Here is a 23508-nt window from a genome sequence, read left to right on the forward strand (position 1 = left end):
GTTGACGGTATCTCAGGGCGCCGGAACACTGCATCTGAAATTTTGCACTTTTCAAAAATAACCCGCGAATCAATATCAGCCGCAATTTTATGAGAAGGAATTTAAGTTTTATCATCAGAATATAACTTGAGTCCGAATAACTGCGTTAAAAATCTTGGAAATATACAATAATATGCGCACTTTCATGCTTGATAACAGGTTCGAGGCACAAACTCAATTCATATTTCTATTGTGTCACAAATCAATAAAATCTTATGTTATCTCTTGAGTCCATTTCCATTACGTACTACTCAGAATTCATTGAGTTTATGACCGTGAAAGACTTGGTTGACGGGCAAGAATGTATGCCAGTCTTTCAGAATTCAAATAATTCATCTTTTTAACGTTCGTCCTAAAATTATGCAGTATTTTGTATTCCCACAAAATTATCGACGTCACTTAAACTTTACCATGATCTTATGCATCACTGCAACAATTCGATGTGCAATGGTGCATCACTGCTAGAAAAGAGGAATGTGGAAAAAGAACCATCACGTATCGTGAGAACCAATCACGTTACGCGAATCTACGAATATATGGACATAACACGGTCCAAATTCCGCAACACTCTATTGTTCCGGCTGTCGACTTTTTCGCTGTTGCTCATGTCTGGACCTGGACCATCGTCGTCGTCGTCTGTTCAATTCTAATTCTTCTTACAGATAAGTATGGCGTCTGCAATGAAAGTTTATCAATAACAAACGTCAATGTCTTTTACATGCTCAAAGTTTATCGTCTCTATTTCTCGTGAAAGGCTACTGTAATAGCCGAGTGTATTCAAAAGAATCCTGCATTGATGGTAATGCATGCAAGGAAACCTCAACGGATCAGCGATGGGTGAGCAATTTCGTTTATCTTAGACACCGTACTTGACACAACCTCTCAACGCCATATTTAGCGCATTTTCGATCGAATGACTTCCTCGACCGATAATTAATCCGCCTTTGTTTCTTTTCTTTTTCAGGTATTTCGAGAAACACCAAGCCCATCCGTATCAGGTAATATACCATCTCCATCAGGCTAAGAGTGGGAGGCCTACTTGAAGTTCCTTTAATTCCCTATACTCATTAGGCTTTGATAATTTTCATCACTTTTCATTTTTACACCACTCCCTCACTTCATTTTCCCCATATGATCCAGTCTCTATCCAATTTCAGTTATCTCAGATACTGAGCAGTCACTTCTCTGCCTTGATTTATTTACCCCATTTGGTTAGAATTATTACAAGGACTCGAACCTCTTCTGGATAACGCACTTATACCAAACCCTCCCTTTTCGTCTGTGAACTCAGCCAGTTTCCTTATCAACATGACTTTTCTATCTACGAATCTAATGGCCTTTGTGATATCTCTTCCCCCCTTTTTCTCTGTCTAACTTTTGACAGATATTGAGATTCTGCTCAGATTGTGTATATAGGCCACTTCTCTCTATTCAAGAATGTCATGAACCATAAACACTGCTTGATTTATTAATTTCCCATTAACTTGATAATCCTCCGTAAATTTTCTCTTTTAATAGCAAGACAAAGCTCCACTTTATATTTTTTTGAGCAGATTTTTCCAATTTGGTTGCCCTATTTGTGAGCTTTGAGCCCTGATGACTGCTGTGTTTACCTCAGATAACAGTGTCAAGCAGCTGTAAGTAGTCAAAATAATATTGTTCCGAGTTTTGTATGACCAGAAATTCTGCCCTCACTTAGACTTTTCACCTTCTGTGATGCTGCTGAATGTGGAGATACATACCAATAAGAATTATGTTTCCTTTTCCGTGACCTTCTCATTTCTCTTACAACATAATTTTTTGCTGCAGATAGTTAGGTTCAAGCGTAATCAATTTGTTTTTTTATCATCCAGGAATTTCGCCAGTAGTAATAGGTTTCTCTCTTTTTTGGAAACATTTGCTACCTTTTGTACCATTCTAACTTTAGCAATGGTTTTCCTCTTAGAGAATTTACTTAAAGTCAAATCATTTTAAGTTTATCAGGTGTTGATTTCAATTTTGCGTTTTTGTCCCTGTCCTATTAGGACCCTCTGTAATTCCATCAGCAGATCTTACCTTAAAGTACTCTGCTCAGCTACTGCTTTGATTGTAGGAAAAGTGCTGCTGTTTTGCCAGCACTAAGTTTCTGGCATTTTACAGAGACGCCTACTTAATCTTACGAACACTTGATTGCATTTCTGATAGTCTGGATTGCCATCTTCATCAGTAAATCAGAATATTTACTTATCGAAAGATTTGTCATCGTAGAAGCAAAAAATAGAGAGCACAGAGTTATCAGTGTTTTAGACGTTGGAGAATTTTTCCAGTACGCAAGTTTGTCAGTTATTTTCTAATCTGATGGGCTCTGAACTAGCACCGTCCAACCAGTAAACCTAAATTCAGTCAATAACCCCAATTGTAATTCTTTCATTGCCTCTTACAAGGAGAAATTTTCCTTCCCTGTCTAGTAGATCTCATTTTTAAGCAAGCATAATGAGTGCTCAGTAAACAGGGGCCATCATAAAACCAGAGTCTCCAAGTTTCCTGGTTAGTTCCCCTGTATTCTCTTACAGTTAAACCATTAAGTATTATGGAAATTTTCAAATTTTTTAACTAAGTAACTATCGCCCAAAATAACTCTTAGCAACAGTTCAGATGAAAGCAGTTGTTGCTCTTTTATTCCTAGCTCCAAGAATATAATTGACCCGTGTTCAAACAAGGATTTGCTAGCTGTAGCTATGTAAGTTCTATACCTAAGAATACTGGGAGTGCAAAAATGCAGCTCTAAGTTTTTTGGTTGTTGAAAGCATACTTCAAGGAGAAACATTTGAAGTTTATTTATTTGCTTAAGTAAGAATCATTTATTACTGAGCAAAATTAAATCATAAACAAACACTTCTACACACTTCGTTCCATGTTCTGAGAGTAATTTACATCAAATCAATATAGGAGGAAAGTCTTGCCTTTACACGCTTGTGGTTTATTGTTAGTTCAGTGGATGCACATTTTCAATGAACGAAACAATACATCCACTGAACTAACAATAAGCCACAAGCGTGTAAAGGCAAACTTTTCTCCCTCATTAATTTTATTGAATATTAACACGTAAAATAGGTTATCATAGTAATTTACATCAGAAATGAGTTTTTCAGTGATTCCACTCTTTCAAAGTCGCTATTTGTCTGCAGCGCATACATATGCTCAAAGAGACAAAACATAACTTGCAACCCTGAAATAATCCTCCTATCAGAAGACTCAATTGGGAGACTTCAAACAGACTTTGCAGAGGAGAGAGCAGTATGATAACTTATTTGCACTGGTCTCACCCTCTTTTCTATCCTAGGCCTTGTCCACACGAGCGCAGTTCGCGGAACTTATTCCTCGAACTTGCTCAGTTCCCGGAACTTATTCCTTGAAACGAGGCATGCTGTCCACACGGGTTCGTCCGAACTGGAACCGGAACTTCAATAAAACTATGCAATTATTGCAAAATAATAGATTATTATGTCCGCCAAAGTAACAAAAATAAATGTCAAGATCATATGTAAAGGACGTGAAAAACAAAAACAAGCAAATTCACATCAAAAGAAACATATTTAGAAGCTCGGAGCACGGGGGAAATTCCAGGTTTTGGAGGAATAAGTTTCAGCTCAGCACAAAACTTGTTCCGGGAACAAGTTCCGCGAACCGCGTTCGTGTGGACAAGGCCCTATATTTCAATTCCTTTATTTCTCACCTATGATTAATCTTTTACTTTTTTCCCGTGTTGATTACTGTGATTAACCTATCTTAATTCACCTTTACAGTTTTTCAAATTATTTAAGGTGAGCTCCTCAACTCAGCTCCAATAGTTGGTTTCTCTCTCTTCCTCCCCCCAGATTTTCCCGTACTTGCTTTTAATGTTGTTCATGTAGTCGAATGCTTTTTAGTACATTTCTACTTTGAGAGAAAACGCTGTTTGATTAATCAAATGTTGTCAAATTTACTCCAACAAAATATGCATTTTTGAGGAAAGTGAAAAGTATTCTTCCTTGAAAATCTCTGATACTTCAGATCAAATTCCAGATGTAATTCTCTGAAAAATTGAGAGAAGGGTATTCCCAAGATTCGACACAGGAAATTTGTATATTTGAAGAAGAATGTTGACAATGTCTGAAGGCTCATACGGCAATCTTCCTTTGCACAGCAGTACAGACGGCTGTTGTAAAGGAAACTAGCCATTGATATATTTTGAATAAATGTGCCCCGAAAAGTTTCTGAAAGGTTCTAAAGCTTGTAATGTAATAAGCTAACTGTTAACTAAAAGACAAAGTTGCCAAAATGAATCAGGTTGTTATATATTCGAGGGAATTTCTATTGTGACAGGCATTTTTAGGAACTAAAGGAGCTGTTAAAGGGCTCATTTCTAATACTATTTTCATACAAAGATTGAGACCAGCTACATGAAGTGGCTCCTTCGAAGATGCAGGATAAGTTGCAATTAGATCTCAACTTTGGTTAGTTTTGAGAGTGAGAGAAAATTTTGGACATTACCAAGGTTTACGCTGTATTTTTAACCAATATTTAAAATATATTATCGTAATTGCAGATCACAGCACATTGTAAGAAAATTGTGCATGAGCTGACTCTGTCGGGGGTTTTTTTTTAAAATTAATTTTACCACAGAACTAGGGATTCTTGCCCCCTTTAGATCCTATTTTGAATGTTAGTGTTTCTTAGTTAAAGCTCCTCAAGTATCCCTTGTTTAGTAAGCTATGCAATCACTACACTGAAGTTTTGGTTGATCACGGATTGAACATGATTTTCAATTTTTCTCTGTTTCAGAATTCCAAGTATAGCTCATCAAAGGATAAATATGCAGATAAGTTCAATCATGAAAGGATGCGCGATTCTCCAAACGGGAACACGTATCGATCTGTTAGTCCCGAATCACAAAGTCCGTATAGCAAAAATGCATATGTTTCGAAAACGCGAGAAAAGGAGAGGGAAAACAGAGACTTCAAATCTCGGGACAAATATTCAGGTGAGGATCCAATCGGATGCCAGACCAATCCTAGTATGACAAAATTTTTACTGTAGCTTACAGGACTTGAGTCTTAGCTCAAAGACTAACTAGAGTAATATTTCTGCATGTTTTAGCAGCCACAACCTACCATCTAGAAATGATTTAACTCTAAAAGACTTTTCAATCATTGGTAGGTCTTCAGAGGGAAAATCTGAGTTTTTTCTTTTATGCTGATGAGTGGTGAGAGTTTTCTAATAATGAGTAGTTTTTGATAAATACATCTGTAATGAAGCAGTGATAACATGTCGATTAGAAAGCATCCTCATTGCCCACTATGTGGTCAGGGGTGCAAAAACTTCTTGTTCATGCTATCATGATTGTGTGGCCTCCAGCATAAAAAAATAGGGAGGCAAGTACGCATCAGTGTTAAAATTGCATGTTTCTACAAGAATGAGTCAGTTAAGTCATTCGAAAGTAGTAAGTGACTGGAGCTTACAGTTATTTTCCTATTTTTTTTTTTGATGACTGCAAACGGAAGAAAAGTTTATTTAAAATCGCCAAAAATTAGGGTGGCCTAAAACGGCGTTTGAACGCGCGCTCGTATGTTTCGAATTTACATGTCCCGATCAATATGACGGCGGAATGCATAGTGGAAGAATACACGGTGACGTCATGTTGGCGGTGTGTTTATGTTGGTCATTTTGAGGTTATGTAGGTTACTTTGTTTGAGATTCATACCCATTGTTCTTAATTCTCTAAGCTTTTCAGTCAGAATGCGATACAGATTTATGTATGATATGACACTCACACAGAACTTACTTAACCTCAAACGAGAAATCGTGATGTCAACAACGGCAGCGTAGCGGTAGTAAGTAAGCAGGTTAGCTTCGTCGCTGCCATCTTCGCAGCTATGCCACGTAGATTCGAAGATTCACAGAGGTCGGTTCAAACATGTTTTTGAGGACCCCTAAAAATGAAGAGTTATATCTCCGCTCCGTTCTCTTTTCGTGAAATTTTAACATGCGCATCGTTCTTCTCGTACGGAAAACTGTAAGTTTTGTCTATTTGCAGGCAAATCCCTCCCGAGCTTAACCGACTCATTGCAGTAAAATTTAGGGGTTTTGTACAGAAGTATCTGGATATTTGCAAAATTGCGGCTATTAGCACCTAAATCAAGAACAAAAAAAAAAGTTCTAGATTTGCAAATTTTGGAGGAAAAGGAGATTTTCATTATGAGATGGCTGAGATTTTTCTGCTTCCTTGTTTATAGGAATCCATGGAATGACCCTTAAATGTTGATTTTTGTGAATGCAAACAGGCTTTTTCCATTGTTTATCCTGAAACGTCTTCCATCGGAAAGTATTATGGTTAATCAGGAGACTTAGAACCTATGGCAAAATTAGAGAAATTCATTAGTATCATTGTTTCTTTTTAAATTTGGCATGAAATACCTATTTAATTTGTTTCTTTGTCTGTTTTCTGTTCAGACTATGTTGACAAATCACCTAGTGATAAGAGAAGTAGGGAAAGCAGAGATGTTGAACACAGAACAAATCATGATAGGAGCAGCTCAGAGGTAAGCAGCCTAAGTGTCCTTGATTTTTCTCTTTTTTGTTTCTGGGTCCTGTGAAAAAGACGCCCACCTTCTTTTTTGATCAGTTACTTAGAGAGGATTACCTGAACCCACCTACTCTACCATCTGTACCGCTGTACCTGAGCTTCTGATCGGACCTGATTGGTCCACTGGATACGTATTAAACGGTTGCTTGATGATAGGTCTACAAAAATGCGTGCTTTTCTATCACTCCGAGGCTTTTTTGACACCGAGCGCATCGTCTAACTAAAACGAGCTTTTGATATGTTGTCAAAGTGGTTTTAGAACACACTTTAACCCTGGTTTGGTTTTATTTAGATGATGCTCTATGCCCTAGGGAGCCAAAAACGGCCCTTATCAATACCCTTCCTTTCATCATTTTGTTCAGGGAAAACCTGGAAAAGTCGAGAATCTTTTTCCTGCCGAGTCTGCAGATACCCTTCATCATCATCATTCATCTTTATTTATTGGAATTGCTTGTCCAAGGTTAAAGAGCTACAAATGGTAAATTTTTACTACTGATTTGGTTTTTCAATTAATTTGTTTTATTTTTGCAATGGAAACCAGTGATAATATTAATTCCATTATTCTTTTTTACAGAAAGTAGTATTACATCCCATCAAATTATCCTCTCAAAATTCATCCAGGGAAATGGCCCAAAGAAAACCCCTTCAGCATTCTGCTTATCAAGTAAGTATGCTACGCAAATTCTCTAGCTTTGTATTACTTTTGTTGATCCATTAATCTGCTAAATATTTATTAAGAAGAATTATCGATCATTGCAGTTTCTTTTTCAATTGGTTTTAAGAATAATGCACACAAAAGGTGCGTTTGGTTTTAAAAGTATACAATTCAATCGTTCAGAATGTAGCTCACGCCAAGCCCAATGGGTGGGATTAGCCATTTTAAGCTTTTTAAAACATTCTGCAAAAGTCGATTGATTAAACATTTTTTTTTTTTACAAAAAAAGAAGAATAAAAAAAGTCATTATTGTCGAAATCGGTAGGAAAGGGGGAGTCAGAGGACAGGCCCAGAAAATGTGGAAGGCTAGGACTTTTTGCACTCCCGGAGCAGCAGAATAGGATTCTGTTACCACCTATTAATTACATATTATGTCAACACAATGCTTTGGTGTGCATTAGTCTTTTCAGAAGAGTAATTAAAGAAAAACAAAAAGTCTACCAAGAAAGCTCTGCTTTCTCTCGTCAATTTTTTCTTAAACCTAAAATTTTATTAATTTTTGCTGAATTTTAATTTACACTAAAAATGTTTCAACGTACTCTTGGAGTTTCTCTCAATTCCTATAATTTGAAAATCAGATCATCAAGCAAACTAACATGAAGCCAGCAGTGAAGACATTTTTCTTCCACAAAGGCACAAAATATTTTTCATAGGAAGCTGTTTTTCCATACATGAAGATCTCATAGTGGTTTTCTGTTCTTTTCCCCAGGATAAAAAAAGTGATCGAGGTGACGACAGAGAGCGAGAAAGAGCGCTCAGAGTGGGTGACTGGTCGGAACATCTAAGTTCGTCCGGTAAGAAGTATTACTACAATTGTAAGACTGAAGTGTCACAGTGGGAAAAACCTCGTGAGTGGTTACTCAGACCTCCGCAGCAGTACAGCTGCAGTAACCAGCCCAGGTCTCATCATCATGATAGTCGACATTCCAATTCTACTCCAAGGCAGCAACGAGACAAGCACTCGCAGCAGCAGCAGCAACAACAACAGCGGTCATCGTCAAATTCGGCACCTCATTATTGGAATAACCAACACGACAAGCATGACGCCCCTGTAAATTCAAGTAAGTTCAGTGAGACTTGAGCTGAAGTAATGGTCGCAACTGACCGTTCTTGATGTAGTCAGAAAAATGAGGATTCATCGCGAATGGATTGATTACCTTGCGATGTTGATGGATGTGTTCCACGTGGGCCAATCGGTCCTTGAAAACGGCCGCCACTTGCGCTGTCAATTTGCTCACATTAGCTAAGACACGCAGAGTGAATTACTTTCCAGCATTTAAATGAACTAATAGTACCGCTAAATGCCCAATAGATGGCATCATTGTCATTTTCCGAGGAGAATTAGTCAGCGAATATACATTATACTAAAATCCCCAATCCTCCTATGAAATTTTCTGTTGTTCATTAATAATAATTATGAGCAAACCATCTCAATTGTCAGTGACCTAGAGTCAAGTGAAATGAAAGTCCTCGTGGAATTATGAGTTGTTTTGAATGATACCCATCTCATGGTGTACTTTTACTTCAAATCTAAAATCCCTAACCAACCATGCATCCCTAAGAATCAATAAATAAGAAATTTTCAAGCATCTACCTGAAAATCAAGCTCCTCTAAGACTTTAAAAAGTTAAATCAACCAACTTCACTAGGTCTTGTTTATAAATTGGGCCTGTAAACTAGTTTTTAGTGCTTGAAAAATGGATGCAGCTCTTACTAATGTCTCCTTCCCCCCCTCAAGAAGTCTAATGCTCCATTTTGGGCCACTATACAAGCTATGAACTAAAGCTCCGCACAACACATTTTTTCCTAAAAATTTCACAAGGAAAAGAATCACATCTAGAGAAATCTGGGAATTGACTGGGAAACAAGATATAAGTGTTGACAATCAATATTTTTTTAAATACCAAAACTGCAAATGACATCATTAAAGTCACTTAACTTCCATTGGATTTTTTAATACCTCGCTCAGGAGTTGATTTACAAAATTCCCTCGGAGAGAATTATTTTCTATGTAAGATATTGAAGAGAAAACATAATATATCTTCATGATCCAAACCTTCTTTAGTGGCCCATTGCCGTGTCTGTTAAATATATTTTTTTTACAATTTCGTGAGTACTTCTTTCATGAATTTTAGAAACTTACGAAGAAGAGAATTATTTAATCTACTGACTGTCTTTAAATTTTCGTCAATGCATTTTCCTCTAGAAGCATTGTTTATTTTTTATAACGGATAATGCAGCACATGATCAGGCTGTATGCTTTCTTGCTTTTCTCTCACTTGTGAAATCAGTGCTTACCTGAAGTAAAAATAAATGGTCTTCATCTTTCTGGCTCCTGGAAATTAGTCATGCTGGCTAATTGAAGTTAGCAGGGAAGGGAAGTTTTTGGTGTAATTTCTTTACCATTCTGATTTCTCACCATTTCAGATCCTGAAGCACAGCAAGCGCAGGATATGGAAATCTGTAGCGGAAGTAGTACACCTACGTCTGAAGTGTCCTATTCTCATCATAATATGGCCACTAACAACGAAGTTCATGCAAGACTGCTCTCTCAATTACCCCAGGTATTTTCATGTTTCAAACAAATGACACTGCTCTAGTGTTCTGGTATCGCATTGGTGATATGCTGTGAAAGCACCTTTTCCATCTGGCAACTGTGGAAGAGTGTGTAGTGCTACTACAGAATTAAAACTTTGCGGAAATCACTAATACGTTTTAAAATTTTAGATAAACTTTGAATTTTAAATATGGCAATATTTTTGTTACCATATCTGCGCACAAAGAGATGTGTGCGCTAACCCAATCTTTGATGGTTTGCAGAATTTGTATAGAACTTTTAAAGCCTGTCTAGACGGTGACTCTAAGGATGGTTATTTACCTATTCCATTGATTTTGATTTTATGATTTCTTGGTTTTTGTTTGCCAGCAGCAAAAAAAATTAACTCCAAAAATATTACACCGGTGAAATATTTCACAAAATGCTCAGTCCAATTACTTAACCAAAATTTAAATCTTAATTGATTTTTTCTTCATGTCGTTGTTATTTTATGGCATTGCTAGGAAAACATTTCCGTATCAAATTTCAACCTCTTATTCTCTCACCAAGTATATTAATGTTGCGGAGTGGTGTGTGCAGGTATCCAAAGAGCAGTGTTCAGCGGGCAGTGGGACAGTCCTAACATCGTGCATCAGCAGCAGTGAGCATCCTGCTAGTGTTTCATCTTTAGGAACTAGTTTGTTGCAGCCTCTAAGGGTAGACACCTCTGTAGCAAATGCTGATCCGGGGCCACCAACCCCAACTCATTCAGAGCATCATGATGCAACGGATGTACGAAAAGGTAATGATTCAGCTTGTTTAAATTTTTCATTGTTTATTTTTCTTTCTTCTTATGTGACTGGAATAGTAGTACTACACTGTAGAGATAACTATATTCCAGAGGGAAATAACTGTAACAAAACTCAACAGTGCAATTTAAAAAGCTTTGTTTTAAAACGGACTTAAAACTGCTTGCCACTTTTTCTTGCGTATTTTAGGAAGTATTTTCTGTTGAAAACTTAAACTCTGATTTTTGCGTCTAGTTGATAAACTTGCTAGATGAATTTCCCCCAATGCACTACAGTTTCCTTTTCCTCGAGAGGTCTTAAATCCAGTTTAATTTCAGACTAATCTAAAACTCTTAAAATAAATTCTATAAAAATCGGTATTTTTCCATCTGCTGAAGATAACATAAAATTTGATTGAAAAAATTATGCGCCTCTCTGATCTCACGAAAACTTATGTTCCGCAAGATTTTAACAAGATTTTTCATGTGTAATCGTATTAAAGCTTGTAAGTATGGTGGTGGTGGTGCTTTTTGACCATAACACCAACTTGACTATCTCTTAAATGTCCAAACAAATTCTCGATGGCAAGCTGTTAATACTGCCTGTTTCAAAATCCTGATACTCTGATGAGGTTGATCTCGCATAAATGGTCAGTTTTATTAGAAGTATGTGAGCTCTTAGTCAAAGTATTATTGCCCTGTATAACGCGCTCAGCTCTCAGGCCAAGCAGCTGAACACATAGGGGGATGATCGCAGATGGGGGCGTAAGTATCCACCAGATAGGGTAGTCCTAGAGAAAGGGGAGATGGTCTAGGGGGGGTGTAAGAGCCCTATCACTCTAATGATTGGTCACCTACCTCTAGAATGTATCCTAATATCCTAAGGAAAGAAGGAACACACGTATAGGAGATGGCCGCTCGATGTATTGGGGTGTAATATACAACGATATAATAATAAGTGCCACACAGGCTACAACTACTAAAACTCGATCTTACAAACCACACAGGTACAACTCCTACGGTATACACACAGACCGTACACACAGAAACACACTACTACAAAGGGGGGAGGGGTCTCCAAGCAGGAAGAGCCGTCGGGGGTGCAGCCGCTGGACGAGTCTTTCGGCGAGGGGAGGGATACTCAACTGCTCAAACTAAGGGTAGAGACGCGAAGTTGGGGCAAATTGAGGAGCCAAAGGCTCGGGAAGAGAGTGAAAGGCTGCTGGGGCGAAAGAGGGGTCGGGGATGCAGCCGCTGGACCGAACTTTCGACCGAGGGATACTCGGGGACTTGACTAGGGGTGGAGACGCGAAGCCGAGGGTCCCCGAGGAGACGCTAGCAAAGGTGGCAAGACGACTGAATTCAGGGGATTTCAGAGGGCTCCTCGTGGGTCTCCAGGCCTGCTAACTTGGCGTCGTTTCCCACGGTTAGCTCGCCAAAATCCCCTGACCAAGCATGTCATATCCGTCAGGACTCCGAAATCCTCGGAAAGCAACAGGTTAGGTTGCCATCCCGTGGACCTTGGTCGCCCGGCGCCCGAGACTGGGGTATACGCAATTGGGGGATTCCTTGGGCTATCTGACAAGGCTGTGTCTGGTGATGTCATCGAGCGATGTCACTGACGGATGTGACAAGCTGTGTCATGAAAAACCTCGCGGATTCACCGGTCTTGCGGCGCAATATTGGCCCGCCGCTTCCAAAACCGTCGTAACTCCAATATTCCGTTATACCCTGTAAGTCTGTCCTTTGGGTTGCATGACCTGTAAAACTGATACTTTTGGCAACAGTTCATTTATACAAGATTTATAAACTTTGACAGGGTTGCCTGCGGTCTTGAAAACAGGGAAAGGGAATTTGCGGTGGCCGGGAGAGGTCAGGAAAAGTCAGGGAATTTAATGCTTTTGCGTTTAGGAGAAGTAAGTGTAATTTAAAGGGAAAAAATCAAAGTGAAAGTTTCATTCGAATGTCAGGGAAAGTAAAAATATTCAGGGAATTTGGAGATGAAGAAACTATGACAATTCTGCTCTGATTACTATCAGTTGGGGTTTTCTGTCTCTTTTTAATGGAACTGGTTCTATAACTCACTGAAAATCAACATGGCACCTCTCGACTATCTTGTCAAATCAGAATCAGGGTGGAACAAAGAACATATTTTTTAATCAATTGTAGTGACAAGTAAAACAAGATTCTAACTTTATATTAGCCCTAAGCACCGACAATCATTCTCTTAGATTTATTTTGCTTTTCCTCAGTAGAAAAATCGACTAAAAGCTTAATATGAATAATGCTTTTTTAATCGTGTTTCAGTGATCAGCAGTCCGCCAAGCGGAAGTAGCCTAGCATCTATTAGTAGTTCTTTAGCAACACTGAGGTCACAGGGACCCAATTTAACACCAAGTTTATCCAATTTTCACCGTGATGATCTAGTTTCTCATGTTAGAGGTTGGCCTGCAGACGTTCTGGAAAAGCAGGTAAGGAAATCTTGCTCACAATTCAGTTGAGTGTGAAATTTGAATTACTAAAATCACCAAAAAACTGGCTACTCAATTTGCAACGGGAGTATTAGGTCGCACAGATGATTGACTTCTTTTCGCAGCTCATTTACATGATCAGAATAGCTGACCTGAGAGGAGTGAATTGACATTATCTTTAGCTTTCATTTTTTATATTTTTGCTAGTTCTTTCAATGATGGCCAATTGACAGTTAAAAAAGCTAAAGTGATGTAAGAAGAATAAGCTGATAACCACAATCCATGGGACAAAAAAACAAAAAATTTAGCCAAAATTCTAAAATTTAAAAAGACATGATGTTCTAAAGATTTGTAGTGTTATTTTTCGAGGGCCAATCGAAGATGTATGTTAGCAAAATCAAGGAGTCAATAGAAAGAACATATTAAATGTAAGTACCAGCAAGTGACGGCACAAAAGCAGAGTTTCCATAGTTCCTGTCCTACTCTTGTCTGTTTTGTTCTGCTTCTTTTGGTTTGTAAATAGCTGATAGTGGTTGAACTTAAAGGAAAATCTGTATGCAAAACCTCCTTGAGTGTTCGCAATAATCAAGAGAAAAGGTTAGTTTATCTTTCACTACAAAAAGTCTCAATCATGGAAGGACTTACTAAATAATCACAGTGACACTTGATCACCTGAGGAACCACAAAATTTTGCCAAGAAATATCAGAGAACAAAAACTAGAGTTGGGCCGAAATGGAATTTTCGCGTCACCGGAACCGGATCCGGATATCGGTTTTTTGTATCCGGCCGGATCCGGATACCGGATAATTCAAAAAAGTATCCGGCCGGATCCGGATAGTACCGGATCCGGATAGTGCTTTTTCGCTAGAAAAATGTCGCGATTTTTGAGGTTAAGTTTACTCGACTCACGATCGGTCGTAGCTAACAAAATTCGGGCCTTGAATTTCCACCTGCATCTATGAAAGTGAAACTATGGAACGCCGTTAGTGTCAAAACCCTTTTCTTGCGCGCACGGAATTTTTTTTCGGCGCGCGGAAAGAAAAAACCCGTTTTCGATGAAAATCTCTGAATTTCCGGATTCCGCGCCGGTTTTCGATATATTTGCGCCGTTTGTGTCAAAACTATTTTTGTCGGCGCGCCGCTTCAAATCTGTTCCGCGCGCGGAATTTTCGATATATCGATTCCTGCTCGCCGTTTGTGTCAAAACTATTTTTTCCGGCGCGGCGCTCCAAATCTGTTCCGCGCGCAGAATTTTCGATATATCGATTCCTGCTCGCCGATCGTGTCAAAACTGTTTTTTCCGGCGCTGCACCAGAAAATAATTCCGCGCGCCACTTTTTCGATATATCGATTTTTCTGCGCGCGGAGAATACAGGATGATCCAAAAGTCCCTTCCACCCCCTCTAACTTTTTACCTAATTGAGGTAAAGATTTGAAACTTGGGGGATATTCCTAGGTCAAGGGGAGCTACTTTTTGGCCCCCCTAAAATTTTCAGGGGGGCCCCCAACTTTTAATTTTCCAATGGGAAGACCCCCTTTGTGATAGCTCGTTTGAAAGAACATAAAAAAAGAAAACTTTTCGCGCAAACCCGAAGTCAATATCTCAAACCGTTTCAAAATGGCGGCCGGTTAAAGTTCAAAATGGCCGAAAATTAACATCGGTTATTTGTCGATGGATTTGCGCGAAAATCGGTATGAATGGGTATTTTGACACGAGAAAAACGAATTTGACGTTAGATTTAAAAAAAAAAAAACCAAAATTTCCAAAATGGCCGCCGGTTAAAGTTCAAAATGACCAAAAATTGATTTTTTTAGAAATCTAAGTTCAAATTTGTTTATCTTATGCCAAAATACTCTCAAATTCCAAGTTTTAGGCAAATCCATCAGGAAAAACCGAGGTGACAATTTTCGGCCATTTTAAACTTTAAACAGCGGCCATTTTGGAAATTTTGGTTTTTTTGAAAATCTAACATCCAATTCGTTTTTCTCGTGTCAAAATACCCTTACATACCGATTTTCGCGCAAATCCATCGACAAATAACCGATGTGAATTTTCGGCCATTTTGAACTTTAACCGGCCGCCATTTTGAAACGGTTTGAGATATTGACTTCGGGTTTGCGTGAAAAGTTTTCTTTTCTTATGTTCTTTCAAACGAGCTATCACAAAGGGGGTCTTCTCATTTGAAAATTAAAAGTTGGGGGCCGTTGCCCCACTAAGGGGGGCCCCCTGAAAATTTTAGGGGGGCCAAAAAGTAGCTCCCCTTGACCTAGGAATATCCCCCAAGTTTCAAATCTTTACCTCAATTAGGTAAAAAGTTAGAGGGGGTGGAAGGGACTTTTGGATCACCCTGTATTCTCCGCGCGCAGAAAAATCGATATATCGAAAATGTGGCGCGCGGAATTATTTTCTGGTGCAGCGCCGGAAAAAACAGTTTTGACACGATCGGCGAGCAGGAATCGATATATCGAAAATTCTGCGCGCGGAACAGATTTGGAGCGTCGCGCCGAAAAAAATAGTTTTGACACAAACTGCGAGCAGGAATCGATACATCGAAAATTCCGCGCGCGGAACAGATTTGAAGCGGCGCGCCGACAAAAATAGTTTTGACACAAACGGCGCAAATATATCGAAAACCGGCGCGGAATCCGGAAATTCAGAGATTTTCATCGAAAACGGGTTTTTTCTTTCCGCGCGCCAGAAAAAATTCCGCGCGCGCAAGAAAAGGGTTTTGACACTAACGGCGTTCCATAGTGAAACACGCGGGTCGCGGACTAAAGGAATTTACGTTGCGATCGCGTCAATTAGCAGAACATGTGCGTTATTCCGGTAGTAAAGGTCGAACAATTACCATGACTGAAAAAAAGTCAAAAGTTTCAGGAAAAAATACAGAAAATTGTATTGATAGGGAAGAAAAAAGAAAGAATATCACCAAAAATTTATCGAAATTTTCAGGGCCAAAAAAGCACTATTCGGCGGGTCCAAAAACCGGATAGCGCGATTATCCGGCCGGATCCGGATACTCGCGAAAATCGTATCCGGCCGGAGCCGGATATCCGGTATCCGGCCGGATAATCCGGCAATCCGGATAATCGCCGGATACCCGGCCCAACTCTAACAAAAACCTGCAAAACCATGATGAAGTGTCCAAAAAATGTCAAATTTTTTAACCAAATTTTATAATCAACTTGAACAAGAAATATCTATGAAGTTTGAATCCTTGAGAAGTTCCCTCAACCTTACTTACAAGTCGATTCTTGTAATTTTCACTTTGTTAAACATGCTCCGCTCATACCTTCAGTTGAACAACTGTGTCTTTTCAAAATTACTCTGTCGAATGATCCTTTTCTATAGGTATTGTTTCCTCTAAAGACTTTTAAAGTATTCTTTTTTGAATTCTTCTCAGGCTCAAAAACAAAACGAGGAATCAATTAATCTGGGAAGTATGCAATGCACTAGAGTTTCAGCCGAGTTGAAATCCGCTAGATCCTTAGTTCGGTTACGGAATATTCAAGCAACTCTTCAGGAACAAAGGTATGTTTCTGTATTCATTCTCCTTGTTTCCCTTCTGTCCAGGAGTGAACATTCTTTATAATTCAATTGGACGCGGATTGTCAGTGGCCAATCCAGGGTACAAAAATCACTGTAGACTTAGCTTGTGTCCAATAAACAAAACACTCAGACACCTTTCACCATATTGTTTATTTAAATTTTTTTTCCCTTGCAAAAAAAAGGCAGCATGCAGTATACTGATTTCACAGACTTTAGCATGTACTTTATTCTAACCGAAAATATCAATCCAGGCTTGGGAGTGCAACAATTTTTTTGAATGAGGGAAATGGGAAAGAGGTAAATTTTATAGCAAGCATCTTGTGAAAGGTGAAGGTCTTTAACTTGGATTGGTACATACTGCCCATGTAGGCTGAAAAAGAATCTATCCCCGTTTCTTCTACGACTAATCACTATCTGTTAAAATAATTATCATTGAATGGTTTTTCCTTGCTTTGTTGGAATCTTTTCAGAGTCGAAAATACTTATAATTCAATTCATGAATCTCCCAAAATTTGAAAATTGCAACATGAACTATCCCTGATGATATCTGAATCGTCAAGGAACTTTGACAACATTTCTCATAAGCTTATTGTTTGACGATGAATTTTCTGAGATTTCTCTAATTTTTTCAAATAACAATATCAGGGTGTCTACAAGTCCGGAATTTCCGGAAAGTCTAGAAATAGTATTGATTTTTAAGGGCGGTCTGGAAGTAATGAAAAAGTGCGGAAATTCCGCCAAAAAGTCCGGAATTTTTTTTAATTTTTTGTCATTTTTGTCGCAATTTTTGAAATTTTTCTAATTTCGTGAAATGGAGGAACTGGAAAGTACAGAATTTTTCTGTTGGAGGAGGTACTGAATTTCTCGAGAAAGTACTGAAAAAGTAGTGTAAAAGTACTTATTTTTGACCAGCCTGTTTTAGTAGACACCCTGAATATGCACCGCCCATTGCAGAAGAGGTACATATCAAGAAAATGTCATCGTTGCTAAAATTGTGAAACTTCTTTCACTTTCAATGAAAACCTGAAAACTCCAGCTGTCTGTTCCTGGGCACTAGAAAGTGTTGATATGATGGAAAAATTATACCCTAAAGTTCTCTGCATCTATCTACTTTTAGATGTATTATTGTAAAAAATGAGTTTCTTAGTCTTAATAATATCGCAATGATCCTGGTTCTGTTTTGCAAATTACACTTCTATCATGAATTGAGCAAGTTTTTTCCTAAAAATGGCGAGTCATTGTGAAAACTCTAACTAACTAAAAACTGAAGGTTTTAATATCCAAGTTTCAAGAGAAAACTCTAGAACCGAAAGAACTCGCCTATTTTTACATTGTTTTCAGTCTGTTTTTAGCATTGTGTCTTAATTTATTATTATTATCCTGTTTTACAAGTGTATATTTTTTTTTTACTATTATTATTATTTATTTTTCTAATTTTTTTCCAGGGTGTTGTTTTTGTGTCATCAGATAAAAATTTTAGAAGAAATGAAATCACAAAATTCATTCATGGGTGATGATGGATAATTTGAACATTACTGCCTGCTTTTCTCTGCGAATGTAATTTCTGTTTGATCACAAAATTAAGTGTGTTTGTAAGTAAGCTACAAATGATATTTGTTCAATTGTCTGTATGTATAGTAGATATATAATTTTTTAATTATTTTACTCAATGTATATATTGTACAGTCTTCATTGTATGATCACACTTATTTTATTTCGTTTTTTCTTCTTTTTTTGTTTTGATATCATCTCTCTCTTGCATTAATGGCATCCTAAATTTTAATTGTTGCAAGATAAAAACTTGCGTTAAAAGGGGAAAAAAGAAGAAAAAACTAAATGTTGAATTCCATGAAGAAAAAAAGAAAAAGAGAAAAGATTATTGTGAAAGCATTAGAATTATTTTGAACAAATCAATTTTCAATAGAGGGTTAAGGGAATTTTAAGTAGGTATTTTACACGTAGGCGAACACATGTATATTAAATGATCTTTGATAGTGATCGCTGGCAAGTCGCAAAATATGTTTTTTTCTGAAGCTGTTGATTATTAATCACTTTTTTTTTTTTTTTTTTTTTTTTTTTTTTGTGCTTTTGCAAGGACAAAAGGAAACATGTCTCTGAATTTTTTCTCTGTCCTCTCTCCGTAAGTTAGAACAGTTGAATGTTTTGTGAAATCAATTGTGATCACCAATTTGTTCATCGCTATTATCTTTGTCCAAGAGAACGAATATTAAATCTTTGATTTATCTCCCACTAATTTCTCTCGATGATAGTTTCAAGTGATTTGCATTAAGTCCTCAAAATGTGGGCCTTCGAAAAATTTCGTACGTAAGAAGGAGGGGGTGAAAAGTTCCATATTGGAAATTCTGACATTCCCTTTGACTTTTTTTTGTTTTTGAAATTTACGTGTGGTCATTTCAAAAAATATTTCAGAAAATTGATTACAATTTTCTAAAATCTTTTTGAAATCTTTTTGGTGAAGAAGAGTATCAAGAATTTTGAGGTCAATTTTAAAATTTACTGTAGAAAGTTACCTTTTGCATTCTGGTTGCGAATGCACCGGAGGAGTCAGGAAATTTTTTTTCATTTTTTACTAGGATTACTCCGGTAGAGTCAGAAAATTTTTATGTAGGACTACGTCTTTACTTACTACCTGGGGGTTGAATTTGTGAAGCAACTAATAGTAGCCACTAATTACAGCCGTTGATGACGGTTTCTGAGGTTTCCATGTATGACATCTTCACATAATTTCAGTTATGACACGTTGTCTACATAACTTGAACCACCGTCACCTGTACAGGTGATATGCTTATGTCACTTTCCACCATTGCAACTTACGATGTCAGTATCTGGACTTTATTGTTTCCCCTCAAGTTTGTAGATGACTCAGAAGGACTAGAACCCCTTCCTTTGATCGTCAGAATCATTCGGTATGTCTCAGATTATAAAAATCACATGTAGTATTTGCCCCATATCATAATGCATAACTTTAGGGAACTGAGCACAAACTTTCGTTTAATAATAGTATCTTCTTTCATTAAAAGAAAACATACTTTAAATGACATTTTTCTCTCAATAGCAAATACCCAATTGAAACTTGTTCTCATCTCAGAAGACTATGATGTAGGATAATCATTCCTCTTGAGAAGTGCCTCTACGTCTCTAAATTGTGTTTAGATTTCAATCGGCAAATTTTTGCTCAGTAAATAATGGAGGATAAATATTGCTGTTACAAGAGGTATCAGACATTTAGACTGTGACTTTAAGGCTAAACAAATAGTATTCTTGAATTTCACTGTAAGACTTGTATCCCTTTTTTTGTATTTTAGTTTTGCTCTTATTCTTCATTTTGATGTAGAGAGCATTTGGGAGCAATTTTTTTTTTCTACTATCATCTTTTATAAAATCAAATGAATTAGATAATCCTGTAAGTAGTCCCTATAGAGCTTTGAAGAATGAACCCTCAGGACTGATAATAAATTAGTAGGTTTAGATAAACGATTGGGTGCGCAAGAAAATAAATTTTAACAAATTAATGGGAGCTAGAAGTTGAGTACTATTACTCTTTTCTGTCAGAATGTATCAATGCTTCTAAAGTCTCCACGTAATTGTATTAGAGGAATTTTTGTCCTCTAATGAATCAAATGTGTTGCTGAATTCTATCCTGTTTATGATTCCCACATGATGGTTTTGTGTGACTTGCCCTCTTTTTTGCAGTCAAGTCAAAAAAAAACAACGCTCACGAATTTAGAGGGTCAGTCCTAAAACTTTTATGGGCCCATTGTGAAGCTTTAACTATAGTTTTAATTAAACTTAAGAGCTTATCAGCCCGCAGCAGATATCATAACTGTCTGTTTTGTTTCACAACTTCTTGGTTATTTTGAATTAAAATGTTGACAAAGATTCCCATGCAACATTATAAGATTTCAATAATTGTCTTTTCATTTTATATTTTTTTTTATGCTGTAACAAGGGAATCGAAAGTATTCACCCTTGGATATTTGTATAATACGGAATATTTAGCTTATGTTAACTCGTTACACCTAATGCGTAGTTTTTTGAATGGTATGCATTTTAACTAACTTAAATATAATCTGTGATAAAGATCTTCAGTTTGTCAGTGATTAAAAGAATCATAATTTAGTGCTCACCGCAGGCGTGATGCAAAATTTGTCGATTTTTATCGGTGTCTCGAGCAGGAGACGCTGAATTTATGCTTAGTTCTATTCATGTAATTCAAGATTTCTTCAAAGTTTTACAATAATAAAACTGTGTCGGAAAAATTAGAACTTTGTATCTGTTTTATTTTCCTTGCTTTTATAGCTTCAGTGAGGGCCTGAAATGGAGTCATGCATAATTTCTGGCTGTTCCCTCCTTTGCTTTCAATAGAGGTTTTCAGAAATTGAGAAAGTTTGTTTCCTCTTTCTGCGCTTTAAACTAAGTTGCTCTTTTTGTCAAGTTCTCAACTGTCTTTTTAAGAATTCTTATTTTAATTCGTAGCACTTCTTTAGTACATACATGAAATTCATTTCAAGTGTTGAAATTCTTCTTGTGACTGTACTCATTTTAAAAAGAATACCAATAATTGATTCAATAAGATGATAAGTGTCCCAAATTTCAGGGGTTATTCAATCTTTTTTATTTTGATACGGTAGTATTATTTCTTTCTTTCTTCTCTTCTTTTCATTAATATGAATTAAAGTTAACAATTTAGATTTTAAATATCTGCTTTTGAAATTTCTGAAAGGAATAATTTTTTGGAAAAAATACGTTCCTTATTTTGTTTGTTATATCCTCCTGTAATAAAAAATTATTTCCACTTGGGGTAAGAACCTTTTTATCTGATAAACTTCTCCTTAAAAAAAAAAAAAAAAAAAAAAAAAAAAAAATGGATTATACAATTTTCGAGTTCCTATTGGTAATACATTTTTTGAAATCCACTGCTAAATTGATTAGCTAGAGATAATCTGCCATGCCAAGGACAAATCCTGCATCAGGACCTGAATGGAGCCGAATGTTTCGAGGAAACTTACGCATGTTTTTCTTTGAAATTTTCAGATCAGACTTTTTAGATTGATCACATAAAATTCTGTGAAAATTTAAAACACGAACTTTTTCAAATTACCTAGATGATATGGTTTCTATCCGGTAAAATTTTGCAATGCTCGAATAGTCACATGATGTTTTTCCCCAGCACAGCAAAATTTTGGAAACATCAAGGGTTCAGCCTTCCAGTCACTTTCAGTGGTCAACAATTGATGGCAGCCTTGAACTGAAAAAAAGAAAACTAGAAGGAAAGAGAAAAAAGTAAAGAAATCGATGTTTCCTCTTTCCATCGAAATTATCCTCAAGGATGCTCATAAAACGTTGTCTCATTCAAAATTAGGTACCATCCCAGTTGAAGGATTGTATGTAGACTGGAAAAGTTGCCAGTATGTACTTCATGTATCTCAAGTCTGCTGGTTGCTCTTATTTTTTGCTTTTTTTAAACTTCAGCTTTGTTTCAATCAGCTCTATTCGATTTAAACAAACTGCCGCAAAATTCATCAGATTAGTTGTAATTTCAAAAAGTTCTCCAGTCAACCTGTAGCTGTTGATACTTTCTCTTTATTTTTCACCTGTCATGTTACTTTGTTATACTTTTTTTCTCTCTCTACCTGAGGTTTGAATTATCGCTGAACTTCTGAACTGTTGCAACTATTAAGAGCTTTGGGTATGCATTTGTTTCCTGTCTTGTTTCCCAAACTAACTTTTATTTAAAAAAGATCGTGATCAGGTGCGTTGCAGGATTTAACTTTTAACTCAGTTTACCTCCAAACATTAAGGGAAGGAGCTCAATATGCACCATAAGATGTTTTGCATCTGGTCATATTTTTATACTGATTTTTGCTTATGTTATGTAAAATCATGAGCCATGAAGTAATTCCGATAAGCTAGCGCAAAAAGGAGGTTGGATTCAGAAACTTGTTCATTCTACTCATTTGTGATGTTTCAATTGTTCTAAAAATCCTGCTACGTCCTTGCATGATGAGGTTTAGGGAGGGATATCGAGACCCCTTTTTACCTTGTCAGGAAAGTTCTTCACATCGGTGAAAGTAAATACCAGATCATTCGATCTCCACACAAGTCCCAGAATATTACTCCAGCATGAGTGAGAAAAATCAGATAAGTTTTCCCTTATTGTTTGTTTTAGCGGTAAAAATATTCTCTCCTGTCATGTGTGTAATTGTGTTTATCATTTCATAGTATTACATTACATGTTGATAAAAGTTTTTACTAATTTTTCCTCAAAGCATTTACACGCGGCTGTCGTGACTGGCTGGACTCATTAGGCATTGATGATTTCTCTCCTGTGCATTTAACATCTTTAATTAATTAATTTAATTAAATCTCAGCCCAGCTTCTTGTTGTTTGAATTGTTGATTGTAATTCTTTTAATCCTGGAAAAAAGTTATTTACTAGAGCTAATTTAATTTGTGTTTTCAGTTGAGTTTTCAATTATTTATTGTGAATTTAAGATAAGCGATTTATTGGTATCAGTTTAATCCTAGTTTACTTCGGTAAGCTTTTATAATTGTACTATTTTTACTTTTATTCTTTTTGTTTTCCACTGAGAACCAAAAATATACTGAAACTGTTGTCACTCACATTCAAGAATTCTCATCATTATTTTTACTCTTTCCGCCTTTCTCTTTTCTGATGTAATGACTTGCTTACTCCAATGAAATTTTGAGCGATCATGATTTTAGTCAATTCTAGAATGTGCACTTGTGGAATCTATTGTTAGAAATAATAACTACTGAAGAAG

General features: G+C 36.9%; 1 protein-coding gene across 1 annotated transcript; it reads left to right on the plus strand.

Moving 5' to 3' along the window:
- The first annotated feature begins 629 nt into the window (after window positions 1-629).
- Window positions 630-23349, plus strand: wcy (WW domain-containing adapter protein with coiled-coil wacky). The gene is made up of 11 exons (XM_019048542.2): window positions 630-876; window positions 1004-1037; window positions 4843-5041; window positions 6511-6599; window positions 7218-7307; window positions 8068-8419; window positions 9786-9922; window positions 10495-10696; window positions 12989-13152; window positions 16558-16685; window positions 18149-23349. The coding sequence occupies exons 1-11, from the start codon at window positions 836-838 to the stop codon at window positions 18225-18227; spliced, it is 1515 nt and encodes a 504-aa protein (XP_018904087.2). The 5' UTR covers window positions 630-835; the 3' UTR covers window positions 18228-23349.
- Window positions 23350-23508: the final 159 nt, after the last annotated feature.

The sequence above is a fragment of the Bemisia tabaci genome, chromosome 3, assembly GCF_918797505.1.
Source record: "Bemisia tabaci chromosome 3, PGI_BMITA_v3".
NCBI classification, from domain to species: Eukaryota; Metazoa; Arthropoda; class Insecta; order Hemiptera; family Aleyrodidae; genus Bemisia; species Bemisia tabaci.